Source organism: Pseudopipra pipra, chromosome W (assembly GCF_036250125.1).
Source record: "Pseudopipra pipra isolate bDixPip1 chromosome W, bDixPip1.hap1, whole genome shotgun sequence".
In the NCBI taxonomy this organism is placed as follows: domain Eukaryota; kingdom Metazoa; phylum Chordata; class Aves; order Passeriformes; family Pipridae; genus Pseudopipra; species Pseudopipra pipra.
This window is the reverse complement of record NC_087580.1, coordinates 44000491-44012521: the sequence shown is the minus strand read 5'-3', so window position 1 is coordinate 44012521 and position 12031 is coordinate 44000491. Positions and strand designations below refer to the sequence as shown.

The window sequence follows — 12031 nt, the reverse complement described above, 5'->3', positions numbered from 1 at the left end:
GGGTCATTCAGAAAATCTATGGTATGCAAAAGTAGAAAGTGACAATCCTAGCTTTGCCTCTGTGTCGTTATATTGTGCACATGAATTCCTATGCACCCTCTGTTGGTGCATAATTGCTTTATCACAAATCCACAAAAAAAAGTGTCTACAGTGGAAAACCAGGTATCTTTAATTGAAGTTACATGACTAATCACTACAGCAGCACCTGATCCCTATTAATGTCTCACCTGACATTAGGCATTTAAATAACCCTTTGGTTTGGACTTGGTCTCCAGAGAAGACTCGGTCAGATCTTGCATTGAAGCTGCTTTTGTTAGTCTGTTATAGCCACACAATCTTAAAAATTCTATTTGTTGTGGAGAAGCTATTCCCATTGTTGGGGCAATAGATTTTGCTACCACTCAGTGCAGTACTTCATAACAGCAGTGTTAAGACTGACAACAGAAATGACAATTTAAAATAAAATTACATGAAACTATTTGCTTGCTGAGTTCTGAATATTCATGGTGCATAAGAATTCCATTTTTACATTTTTCCTGCAACCTTTAGACTGTTATTCCTATTAATAGGAAAATTGTGTCAAGAGTTTTTTACTTCAGTGGCTAGAGGTACAGGTGTTAAACATTGCAAGATACAGAATAAGAATTTTACATTAAGTATTATTGGACAATTATTGCACAAATAGCAGCCAGCAGTCCTAGAAGTTACTACTTCCTCTTCTACTAGAGATTCCAACCCACCACACTTGGATGGATGAATGACTGTGTGAACACACTTCATTGCAGTCACATGTGTCATAGCTTCCATCAGTGGTTCAAACTAAGATGACTGACCCTTCACTGAAGCAGATGAGGAGTACTCACAAAATTTATTCAACCACTTCTGCTGCATGGGATGATGAACTCCATGAGAGAGATATGGTAACAACTTGGACCAGCACAGCTGTTTCAGCAATGTTTTTAAATGGTGCCTTAGCACAAAATGCAAAGATAAAATCACTAGGCATGTAAAAAAAAAAAAATCTGAGCTCCATAGGTGGGTATTTCTGAAGGCTGGGGTTAATCACAATGGAAACATCAATGAAGATTAAGTAGGTGACAGTGCGTCTCAATCATTTAAAGTAAAGTTGAAAAGTTCAAAAACTAGCTGGCATTGCTTCAATGAAAGAAGCCATTTCATGAATGTTTGCCAGTTGGTGGTCCATTCAGAACTCAGTTAGGGCACAAAGAATACATGACAAAGTATTTATATGAAAATATAGTCTGCCATTAACTCAAGCAAAAAAATAGAACAGTTCTTGCAACGCAGTCTTATGTTCTCCTTTCCCATTCATTCAAATGGTAGCTACATAGAGCATGCATTAATCTGCATTAACAGCATAGAAATCAGTTTAATACTGGATTAAGCTTTCTTTATTATATCTACAGAACTTCAACTATCAAACCACAATTGATATGATTAGAATCTTAAATCACTGCACAGTTTTTCCTCCATGTGATCTGTCAGTTTCTGCCTTTCCTGGAGTAAACTGAAGCTATTGCAGAAAAGCCCAATTTCTCAGTACACAGTAATGCAAGACCATCGTTGCACACTGCTCACCACAGCAATTTTGTCAGTAGCTATTTTAGCAGGTTTCCTGCTATGATCACTTGTTTAATACTCTAAGAAAACAAAGAGAATATCAGTGATCAAAGGAGTAAACTAGAAGTATCAGAGAATACTTGAGAGAAATCGTGCCTTTTCCTCATACAGCATCCTGACCAGTAAATAGATGTATCAAATTGATTTTATAATCCATAGGATCCCTCTATGGTGGCAAATAGCTGGATCCAGCAAGAAGATGTTCTTGTCCAAAGGCCATAAAGCAGCAGTTACAGCCATACCATAATGGAAAGTCTCCTTATGGTGCAGCTCCTCTACAGTTTCAAATGGCATCACCAGTAGGTACCAAAGTCTTTAAGGATCTGGGCAATAATAGTGACTCAAAGCTGAGAATCCTAAAAAACATACTGCATCTCTTCCATTAAAGAAATAGTTTTAAAAAACAAATGTCTTACAGAAAGAAAGCAAAACCTGACTGCTATGTAACAATCTTCACAATTTACCCAGAGCAGTATCAAACTCCCCACCATCCCTTGAGCTAGCACTCAAAACTTGGACCGTGCCTTTAAATAACTGGTTCCTTTGAAGTTTTTTCCTTGATTTAAAAATCCACAAAAACTAGAATGACAACCTTAGAATGCACAAGACTACTCTCTGAACGTGAGGCTTAAGTGCTGTATGTCAAGCCTTTTAAAAGATAAGGCAAAAGCATGCACTTTTTTGTACAGATTTTATTGCAATGCAAGTTATTTGTCTTAATCAAAATTTAGTCACAAAACCAGGCCTTAAGACTAAATATTTGCCCATATATTTCAATTTTCAAGTATGATACAAACTTCGGAGGCAACTCATTTTCCTAATTGCTACAAAGAAAATGTTATTTTTCTCTCCCAGCAAATTTGAGTTTTCTGAGCTCTTCACTTGGGAACAGAGGTAAAAATCTTCATACATTTACAAAGCTGCCAGTCCTTTTTCAGGATTCAAATGACATTTAGAAATTTACTACCCAAGAACTGTTGATAACTGATGTCTATATTATTTGTGAGCCTGGGTTGTATAATTAGGATACTAAACAAATCTAAATAACAAAATGCAATAAAACTTAAAACTAAAGGCTTGTAGGTCAGTAGATGCTTTATTTCTACAGTCATGTCATATCTGAAGTATGTTTGATTTTCATAAGAGATTGGAAATAAAATTTTGCTGTAGTTCTACATCAAAAAACATCTTAAGTATGTAAGGCAGTTTCCACCGGAATACTAATTCAGTGGGCTTGTGTAAGTGAAGACAGTTTTAAAAAGCAGTTAGCATCTACATTGAGCTACCTTCTAATAGGAAGACTGCTTGTTTTCGAAAAATCTTCACCAGAGTATCATCCAATTCAATTTCCTGTAGCTTAGAAATGAGCTGCTCCTCATTTCGACAAACCTTCTCTTGTGCATACAAGCCATCTGGCATTATTCGTTGCTGTCCCAGCCCTATCAATGCTACTTCCACAGCCAGCGTTAAATAAGATTCCCCTTCTTCTAAAAACTTGTGTGCAGGCAGATGCTGGTACTCCAGAGATTTGCATTGCCCCATGTTCTCTGTAAAGGGTGACACAAAGAACAACACATCAGGAAATCATTAAAATCCACAATCTGCCTATAATGCCACATTTACAAATGCTTCCTCTGTCAGTATTAATTTTTAAAAATTACTTAAATTACTAGTGCAATCTCAATATCCAGTCATCCAATCTAAACAACCCCATCCAATTCCACATCGCAAAAATACACAAAATAATTAGGTTTTAAAAAGCCCACTTGAGTAAAAATGAAAGTTTTCATTTTAAAATGCATGATTTGGAGAAAGGCAGTTTCTCCACTTTGTGTTAAGGCCAAAATTGGAAGATCTATTTCAATTTTTTTCCCCACCCATTTCTGCATTTCCTTAAAGCTTTGATGTTGTATAAATGGAAAGGGAAGGTGCTTATACACCTGCATAGATTTCAGTTGAAGCTATTAGGATTATGTAAATACAGTAGGCCTGGGAACTCCACAACTTTAAAGCATTCTGTTTGCTAGAGCTCTCTTCATGCTTTTTTGTTTGTTACAGTTGTATTTATGATAAATATGCATAATGTTTCTGACTTTTATTAACACTAGAAATGCTACTTTTAGTAAAGATTACTTGTAAATTCCACACAGACCAAACCATAATTTGCTTTAAAGAGTACTACTGATTCATTTGGCACTTCACCAATACACCATATGACAAAATGCTATATCAACCTCTAGCAGCTTACAGTCTAGTTTGGGAACAAAAAGTTGCAATGTACAGATGTAAGGAGATGGACAGGTGCAGCAAATGAGATGGCAAAATGCATTTGGTAGATTGCATATGTGTGTGTAGGGGGAATTTGCTTTTCAACACACACTACTTTTATTTCATGGGGTTGTTTTGGTTTTTTTTCTAATTGCAAAGAATTCTTCCAGAATTGGTGGATATGGGATTAGAAGTTTATTGAAGAAAATCTAATTGAATAAAATGAGTTTTGAGGAAAAGCCCCAAGAAGATTGGGATGTGCATATAAAGGATCTATAGGTAGAGGAATGAATCAAGTTTCTGACCACACAGAAGGTGATAAGAAACTACCACAGAGGTGGAAAGAGACTGAGAATAAGGAATAAATCAGTTAAGCTCCTGGAAAGCAAATACTGAAATTAAAATGGGCATATACATCCTGTCCTAAATCAATACTACAACACTATTTTCCAATTCATAACCTTTATAGACCATGTACTTTATAGAATACGTATGTTATAAATTTTAAGTGTTTTGTCATCAATTTGAAGTATTATGAACAATTGTAGCTAAGAAGTCAAATAACATCCTGGACTGCATAGGAGGAGCATCGCAAACAGATTGAGGGAGGTGATCCTTCCCCTCTGCTCAGCACTGGTGAGCCCACACCTGGAGTGCCATGTTCAGTACTGGGCTCCCCATGGACCTACTGGAGCAGATTCAGTGAGGGGCCACAAAGATGATTAAAGGACTGGAGCATCTCCCATATAAGCGACTGAGATGGCTGGGATTGTTTAGCCTGGAAAAGAAAAGGCTCAGTAGGATCTTACCAAAATATATAAATATCTGCTGGGAGAATGTAAAGAAAACAGAGCCAGACTCTTCTCAGTGGTATCCTGTGACAGGACAAGAGGCAATGGGCACAAATTTCTGAGCATAAGAAACCACTTTTTTACTGTGAGGATGGTCAAACAAAATAAGAGGTTGCCCAGAGAGGTTGTATGATGTTCATTCTTGGGGCTATTCAAAACTCAACCAGATACAGTCCTGGGCAACCTGCTCTAGGTGACCCTGCTCTGACCAGAGAAGGTGGACTAGACTATCTCCAGAGGAGCCTTCCAACCTCAACAATTCTGTGATTTCCTGTAATTTCTCAAAGAGGACAGAGCAATGTATGTAAAGAGGGTTGCTGCTATAAAGTCTTATTCCGTTTTATTTCAAGCGCAAAATATTGAATTGCCTTCAAGAATGAGTAACGTAATTTTTAAAGGCTTTCGTATAACTTATAACAAAAATTTACTTTAAACATTCTCTCTCCCTTGTGTTTTCTTAGGGAATGTGAGTTCTTATACTATAAAGATGCTGGCTTCCAAGTTAATTGGGAAAGGTAAGACAGAAAAATGCCTCTGGTTACTGAAGACTTAGAGAAGATTGCTCCCTTTGCATGGCCTTACCCGTGAAGTCTGAGAATCCATGGAAGCTCTCATCATCTACCCTGCAGGCTTCAATCAGGCTACTGAAGAGGGTGCCAATCGGATCCAAAGGATGTCCCACCCAACCTTCAAGATTTGTTATTGAGGTTACTCCTTTGTGGAGAAGTTCTGTGACAGAAAAGATGGAGGGAGGAGGGAGGGAAAGAGAGTGCATATTATCCCCTCAAAACAATTATAGAAATAAAACTGATTAAAATGCTCTCAGCACAGAATTCAAAGTATTTCCAGTAGTTTCTGCTTAGAAGGAGAAAATAGTATCTCTCAGTGTGAATTTATCTCCCTTTGTAAATATGTTAAAAGAGGAAAAAAAGAAAATGGATGAAGGTCAAACATTTCGAGCACTAGCAAAGTACGTTATGGGTCAAAATTTCAACAGCAGTATTTTTTGAAATCTCTTACTTGATACCAGTAACTTCTGAAAATGTCTGCCAAAAAATTATAGCAAAGACTTTTTTTTGGTAAAATAATCACAACTGTTTCCTCACTCAAAAGATGCAGTACCATTTTCACGTTTTAAGTGAAGCCGATGGCACTGAAATAAATTATTCTGAAATGTTCCATTTTAATAAATAAAATATGAACTTATTGCATCTAAATATTTATTGAAGTAATAAACTCACGATGACAGTTCCTAATAAAAAATATATGAAACAGGGTATAATGTTTAAAGGGGTTATAAAAGAAAAAAATTGTCCTTTAAGTGCATTTTTTGTCATTCTAAAGTTTCAGTCAACAAATACCTTCATGGATACTTTGTTCTGTAGCCCTCATCCATCAATCAGTTACAACACAAAAAAATTGTTTAGCACAATAAATTGAAGGAAGTATGGCTGTGGTAAAAGAAGTTAGAGATTACTCAAATCCCTTTTTTAACTGAGTCTTATGGCAGTAGTTCCCCTTCAACTCCCAAGCTTTTTCTCCATACACATGACTGAACTATGAGAGATCAGGTGCATTATCACAGAATCATGGAATATGCTGACCTGGAAGGGACCCACAAGGATCATCAAGTCCAACACTTAGCCCTGCACAGGACCATCCCCAAGAGTCACACCATATGCCTGATAGTATCGTCCAAATGCTCCTTGAACTCTGTCAGGCTTGGTGCTGTGACCACTTCCCTGGGAGGCCTGTTCCAGTGCCCAACCACCCTCTGGGTGAAGAACCTTTTTAAAATATCCTATCTAAACCTCCCCTAACACAACTTCAGGCCATTCCCATGGGTCCAGTCACTGGTCACTAGAGAGAAGAGATCAGTGCCTGCCCTTCCTCTTCCCCTCATGAGGAAGTTGTAGACTGCAATGAGGTCTCTCCTCAGTCTCCTCTTCTCCAGGCTGAACAGACCAAGTGACCTCAGCCGCTCCTCATACAGCTTCCCCTCAAGGCCCTTCACCATCTTCGTTGCCCTCCTTTGGATGCTCTCTAATAGTTTAATGTCTTTCTTATATTGTGGTGCCCCAAACCGCACACAATACTCAAGGTGAGGCTGCACCAGTGCAGAGCAGGACAATCACCTCCCTTGACTGTCTGGCAATGCCTTGCCTGATGCACCCCAGGACACGGTTGGCCCTCCTGGCTGCCAGGGCACTGCTGACTTTTATTCAACTTGACGTCAACCAGGACCCTCAGGTCCCTTTCTGTGACACTGCTTTCCAGCATCTCATTCCCCAGTCTGTACGTACATCCAGGGTTGCCCCATCCAAGGTGCAGAATCCAGCACTTTCCCTTCTTGAACTTCATGTGGTTGGTGATTGCTCAATCTGCTAATTTGTTGAGGTCTCTCTGCAGGGCCTCCCTGACTTCAAGGGAGTCAACAGCTCCTCCCAGTTTTGTATTGTCTGCAAACTTGCTTACTATCCCTTCCAGTCCTGCCTCCAAGTCATTTATGAAGATGTTGAAGAGAACAGGGCCCAAGATGGAGCCCTGCAGAACCCCACTAGTCACAGGTCGCCAGTCTGATGTTACCCCATTTACTATTACCCTCTGTGTTCAACCTGTGAGCCAGTTGCTCACCCACTGCATGATGTGTTTATCCAGCTGTGTGCTGGATATTTTGTCCAGAAGGATCCTGTGAGAGACAGTATCAAAAGCTTTACTGAAATCCAAAAAGATGCCATCAACTGGCTTCCCTTGATCAACTAGGTGGGTCACCTTGTCATAAAAGGAAATCAGGTTTGATAAGCAGGACTTTCCTCTCATGAAGCTGTTCTGGCTGTGACTGATGACTGTGTTGTCTTTCAGGTGTTTTTCAATACCTCCCAGAATAATCTTCTCCATAATTTCACCAGGCCCTGAAGTGAGACTGACAGACCTGTAGTTTTCAGGGTCCTCCTTTTTGCCCTTCTTGAAAAGCAGGACAAAGTTTGCCAGTCTCCAGTCAGCTGGGACCTCTCCAGATTCCCAAGTGACCATTTAAAAATTGTATACAAGCCATTACAGATGCTCTGTTCCTCTGCTTATTACACACTAACTTGTACCTGCCTTTTTGCTCTCTCATTCACAAAGTGTCATCTTTCTGAGTAATCATAAGTATTATCACAAAGCTTTAAAAGCTTGCTTCTTGCCTATTTAAATGTGTGGAGCTACAAAGTGAAACACAACCACACTGTTGAACTCAGTGTTCAGGACAGTGGCTTTTTTTTAATAAAAAATAAACTGATATGTAATATGAAAAACAATGTAGTAAGTAATTGTCTTATTAACAAATAGCATGTGCTAAAAACAACATATTACCAAAAGGATTAATATCAGTGACTTTTTACTGACTCATTTATATTCCGTTTCATCTATTATGTCTATTTATGAACTTCACTTGTGTCATGCCAAACAAAGGCTTCAGTCCTCCATTCATATAGAGATTTAACTTTAAATCACATAACTAGTTCCAGAAATGTCAGATCAATCACATTAATGACAGCTAAGTAGAAGCATGTGATGGTTGCTGAACTGAAACTGTAGCTGCAGAATTAATCTTATGGAGAAGACCAGCATATTTTGCACTATTAAAAGAAGATTTTTTAAATTCCAAACATAAGAGTGAAAAAAAACCCAAAGCAGTGAGTAGCAACATAGAAATTACAAAATTCATGTTAAGGAAAGATATATATCCCAATAAAAAGACTCAGAAAAATTCTCCCAAGTAATAATGCAAAGTGCTTGTAAGTTTTGTTTAAATCTAGGATCCACAATAGTGTTCAAAATTTCTTTCTTGGGTATTGTGAAATGGAGACACATAGGAACTGCCAACTAATTATTTTTTTTCAGTCAGGTGTCTACCTTGTCTTCACTTCAATCTCTAAATTATCATTTCTGGGAAAACACCTGCACATACACTTAAAAAATTTACAGATGTGACTCATCATGGATATAACCTTTGAGCCTGTGCCATGGATTTTTTAGGTGAGATGCAGCATGCGCAGAACTGGACCCACCCTTTAATCCTAAGGTTCATCTGCCAGGGCCTAGTGATCTTGGCACATGTGACTACACACTGGTATTTTTGCCTACAATGCATGAGGATACACATAGTTAAGAGTAGCAACAAAGATCTCAAAAAAATTTGAATGAAAGGTGTTCTTGTAGTAGCTGAGAATGTAATTCCAATTTTTCCACATGCATTCTTTAACTACAAAGTCATCCACTACCTCTTCAAACCTATGACAAAGTTCAGTGAAGGATTATTTTCTCTAGAATCTTCCTTCAAAAAATAGGGGTAGCATTTAGAGGAACACCACAGAAGATTTTATAAAGCCAGTGTTTTAAAAATCTTATTTCCAGTGATGTGAATCCACTAAAGTTTTAAGCATCATAAGAGACTTCTGGAAGAAACTGCCAAATTTGAAGAATTTCTGTAGTGCAGACTTTGCCTAGTCAACTTTAGGCTTCCACCTCAGAAATAGTTCTGCTAAATTATACATCAGAGGAAAAAAATTATTTTAAATATCTGACATTCCAAATGCAAATCTCTGTTTAAAAGCCTATAAATTACACAGGATAAATATTTACACTGTGTAACCAAAAACCCTGATTGGAATAAAAGCCCCATCATGTTAGATGTATTGCAGAAGGCAGAACAGAGCCCTTGCCCTGCAGGGCTCACAACCCAGCAAAAAAACCCTCCAACATCCAGAATGTGACATTACCACTATGATCATTTGGACTGAAGAGTTAAAGTCACCTCTTTTGCTTTAGTTTCAAAAGCAGTTTTTTCACGCAAAGTTCCAGTCCGGTGTTATTGTCACCTTGTCATGTCCTTTGCCCTTCTCTCTTCCCCGCATTTACCTTTCTTCTGAGCCTGGAACGTTTCCAGCTGTTTCTGCTGCTGCCTTCTTAGTGTATTAACAATAGCTATTGCTAGCCTCAGTGCTTCTCGTGGGTATCCATGAGATCGTAATGCATCCACCCTCGCACAGGCTGTAGGAACATGTTCTAAAATGGAGAAAATAATTGAGGAATAGCAATGCTTCTATGTCTGCAATGGCCTATTTTGCTAGGTTACTCAAAAGGAATTTTTAGTTTCCCTTGATTTGTTTTTAAAACTATGCAAGAGAAATTTAAAGGACTATTTCTGAGCCAACATTCAAGGGAGCCTCTGTTCTTTTTTCCAGGCTTTTCATTCAGCTTCCCCCCCAAAAGAATGCCATAGAAACTGAACAAAGCAGCAAGTCATGGAAACATCTTTCTGTCTTTCCAGTTTAGCCACTTACCATGCCAGAGGGGCCACCCCTGAGAGTCATAGAGTGAGTTTTCTGTGTTGTCATGGTAACAGTAGTTGGTGTATAGGTCACTGCTGATAATGTGCTGTAAGTGGCTGTCCTGCCAGTGCAGATCGCATGCCTCTATGGCTCGAGTGAACACCGTCCGATGTGGCCTGTTTGATGAATCTGTCATTTTCACAAGTTCAGAAAGCTGCATCAGCTTTTACTCATTCATATGTGAATCAGTCATTCACAGTATTCTTGCCTTCTGCCTATTCACCAACCCCTACCTGACAACAGTCTACCTTGACCCACTCTGCAAGAAGCAGCCCACAGATGACATTTCACATCGTTACCCAACAGCTCAGGCAAAGTGTGTGCCATTCACTTCGCATTCAGAGAGATCTACAAACTATCATGGTTAATGCTAAATAGGACGTTGCAAAGGGAACAGTTAAAGATGAAGGACATTAAACAGTACGTGCAGAACTCCCCTAAAAACAGACTAGAAAGTATATGGCACATAGCTACTCAAGCATCCCCAGCTTCTCTCCTTCTCAGAGCTACTAGGATGAGTGACAGATAAACATCACATGAAATATTTTTAGTTGTTCTCTTTGAGAAGTGACATTAACTTTGAGCACTTGGATATTTTTTTGTCATAAACATATACAAATACTGCAAAGAAAGCAAGGTACTAAGACCATAGTACTGACAATCCTTTACTGGACATCTTCCTATGGCAAAAGTGCTCTGTCTACATGGCACTGTGTCTATGAATGTTGAAATGTCATGTCAGAGTTGCCACTAGCCTGTCCAGATTGGGCTGAACATCACGAGATCCAGAAAGCCAAACACCTCTGTAGGAAGTTATATATTGAATGAACTTCTGTCCCCGGCTAGCTGCAAGATTTAAAAATGAACCGTCTATTTCCTTCAGAGGTAAACTTCCAAGAAAAAGAAACAAGGAAAAACCCATCTAAGTCCAACTCTACCACCTTTCGCAAGCATTTAATTTTAACTTTTATGAAATATGTATCAAAATATTGAGGGGGTTGATGATTATGAGGGTTTTTTCCCCAGTTCTTCCTCAGTTATTAGCAAAGTAGCAATCTTTGCTTGAAGATGACTGGAGAAGGCTTCTGTCAGGTTTGATAATCACATTTTCGATTAGAAAGCGTATATCGAGTAAGAGACATCTCCTCCAAGAAGGCAGTGTTACCTCTGCACCCCCACATGCCTGTAAGTTCAGACCACACAACACAGAGCACATCCCACAGATAACTGCATTAGTTTCTCACACAGTTTAATGCAGTCACAACTGATCTCCCTTTAAGTAAGTACCAAAGGCTTTGTAACTGCAAAAAATAAAAAAACCCAACACCAGAAGGTATATAAGATTATAGTCAAGCAAAGAAACAACATGACATGCTTCAGGGACATCCAATTTTTATGCAACAAGTATTTAGAAGGACCAAGTGAAAAGTTAGAAAACCTAACTTGCTTTGAAAACATTGCAGCCCCAAAGTAAACCTTATTTATCCTTTCTGCAAGGATAGTATTAGTGAGAATAAATTTGGTTGGCCAATCCTCAACAAGAAAGTTACTTGTCCCAGGAAAGACTGCTGTATTCTGCTGCAAGGCTCAAGTATATAAAATAGAGGCTATATTATATGTTTCAGTCAGTGCATATATTTAGGCTCACCTTGGTTAGCATTTGCACCCTGAGGCAAAGCATTGGTTAAATTGGGCAGCTCATTTCCATGGTTTCCATCTTCACAGGGACAAACATCCACACCATTCCATTTTTTCAGCTGTTTTAGCCAACTGACCTTCTGCTCCAACTTGCAGTGGGGATTTAAGACTATACACATCCACAGAGCACCTGATTTTAAAGAAAATTGCTAAATTAGGTTTTCTATTAAAAATGCAGCAGCCAATGACTAATTGCAA

General features: G+C 38.6%; 1 protein-coding gene across 1 annotated transcript in view; it reads right to left on the bottom strand.

Moving 5' to 3' along the window:
- The window catches only part of LOC135405126 (zinc finger SWIM domain-containing protein 6-like), a 229463-nt gene that overhangs the window by 53207 nt on the left and 164225 nt on the right, over window positions 1-12031 (bottom strand). Inside the window, exons 5-9 of the mRNA XM_064639842.1 lie at window positions 11784-11963; window positions 10088-10264; window positions 9663-9809; window positions 5343-5489; window positions 2928-3188 (exon numbers count right to left, since the gene is read on the bottom strand). Of these exons, the coding sequence (XP_064495912.1) occupies window positions 2928-3188; window positions 5343-5489; window positions 9663-9809; window positions 10088-10264; window positions 11784-11963 (912 nt within the window). The remainder of the gene's footprint in view (window positions 1-2927; window positions 3189-5342; window positions 5490-9662; window positions 9810-10087; window positions 10265-11783; window positions 11964-12031) is intronic.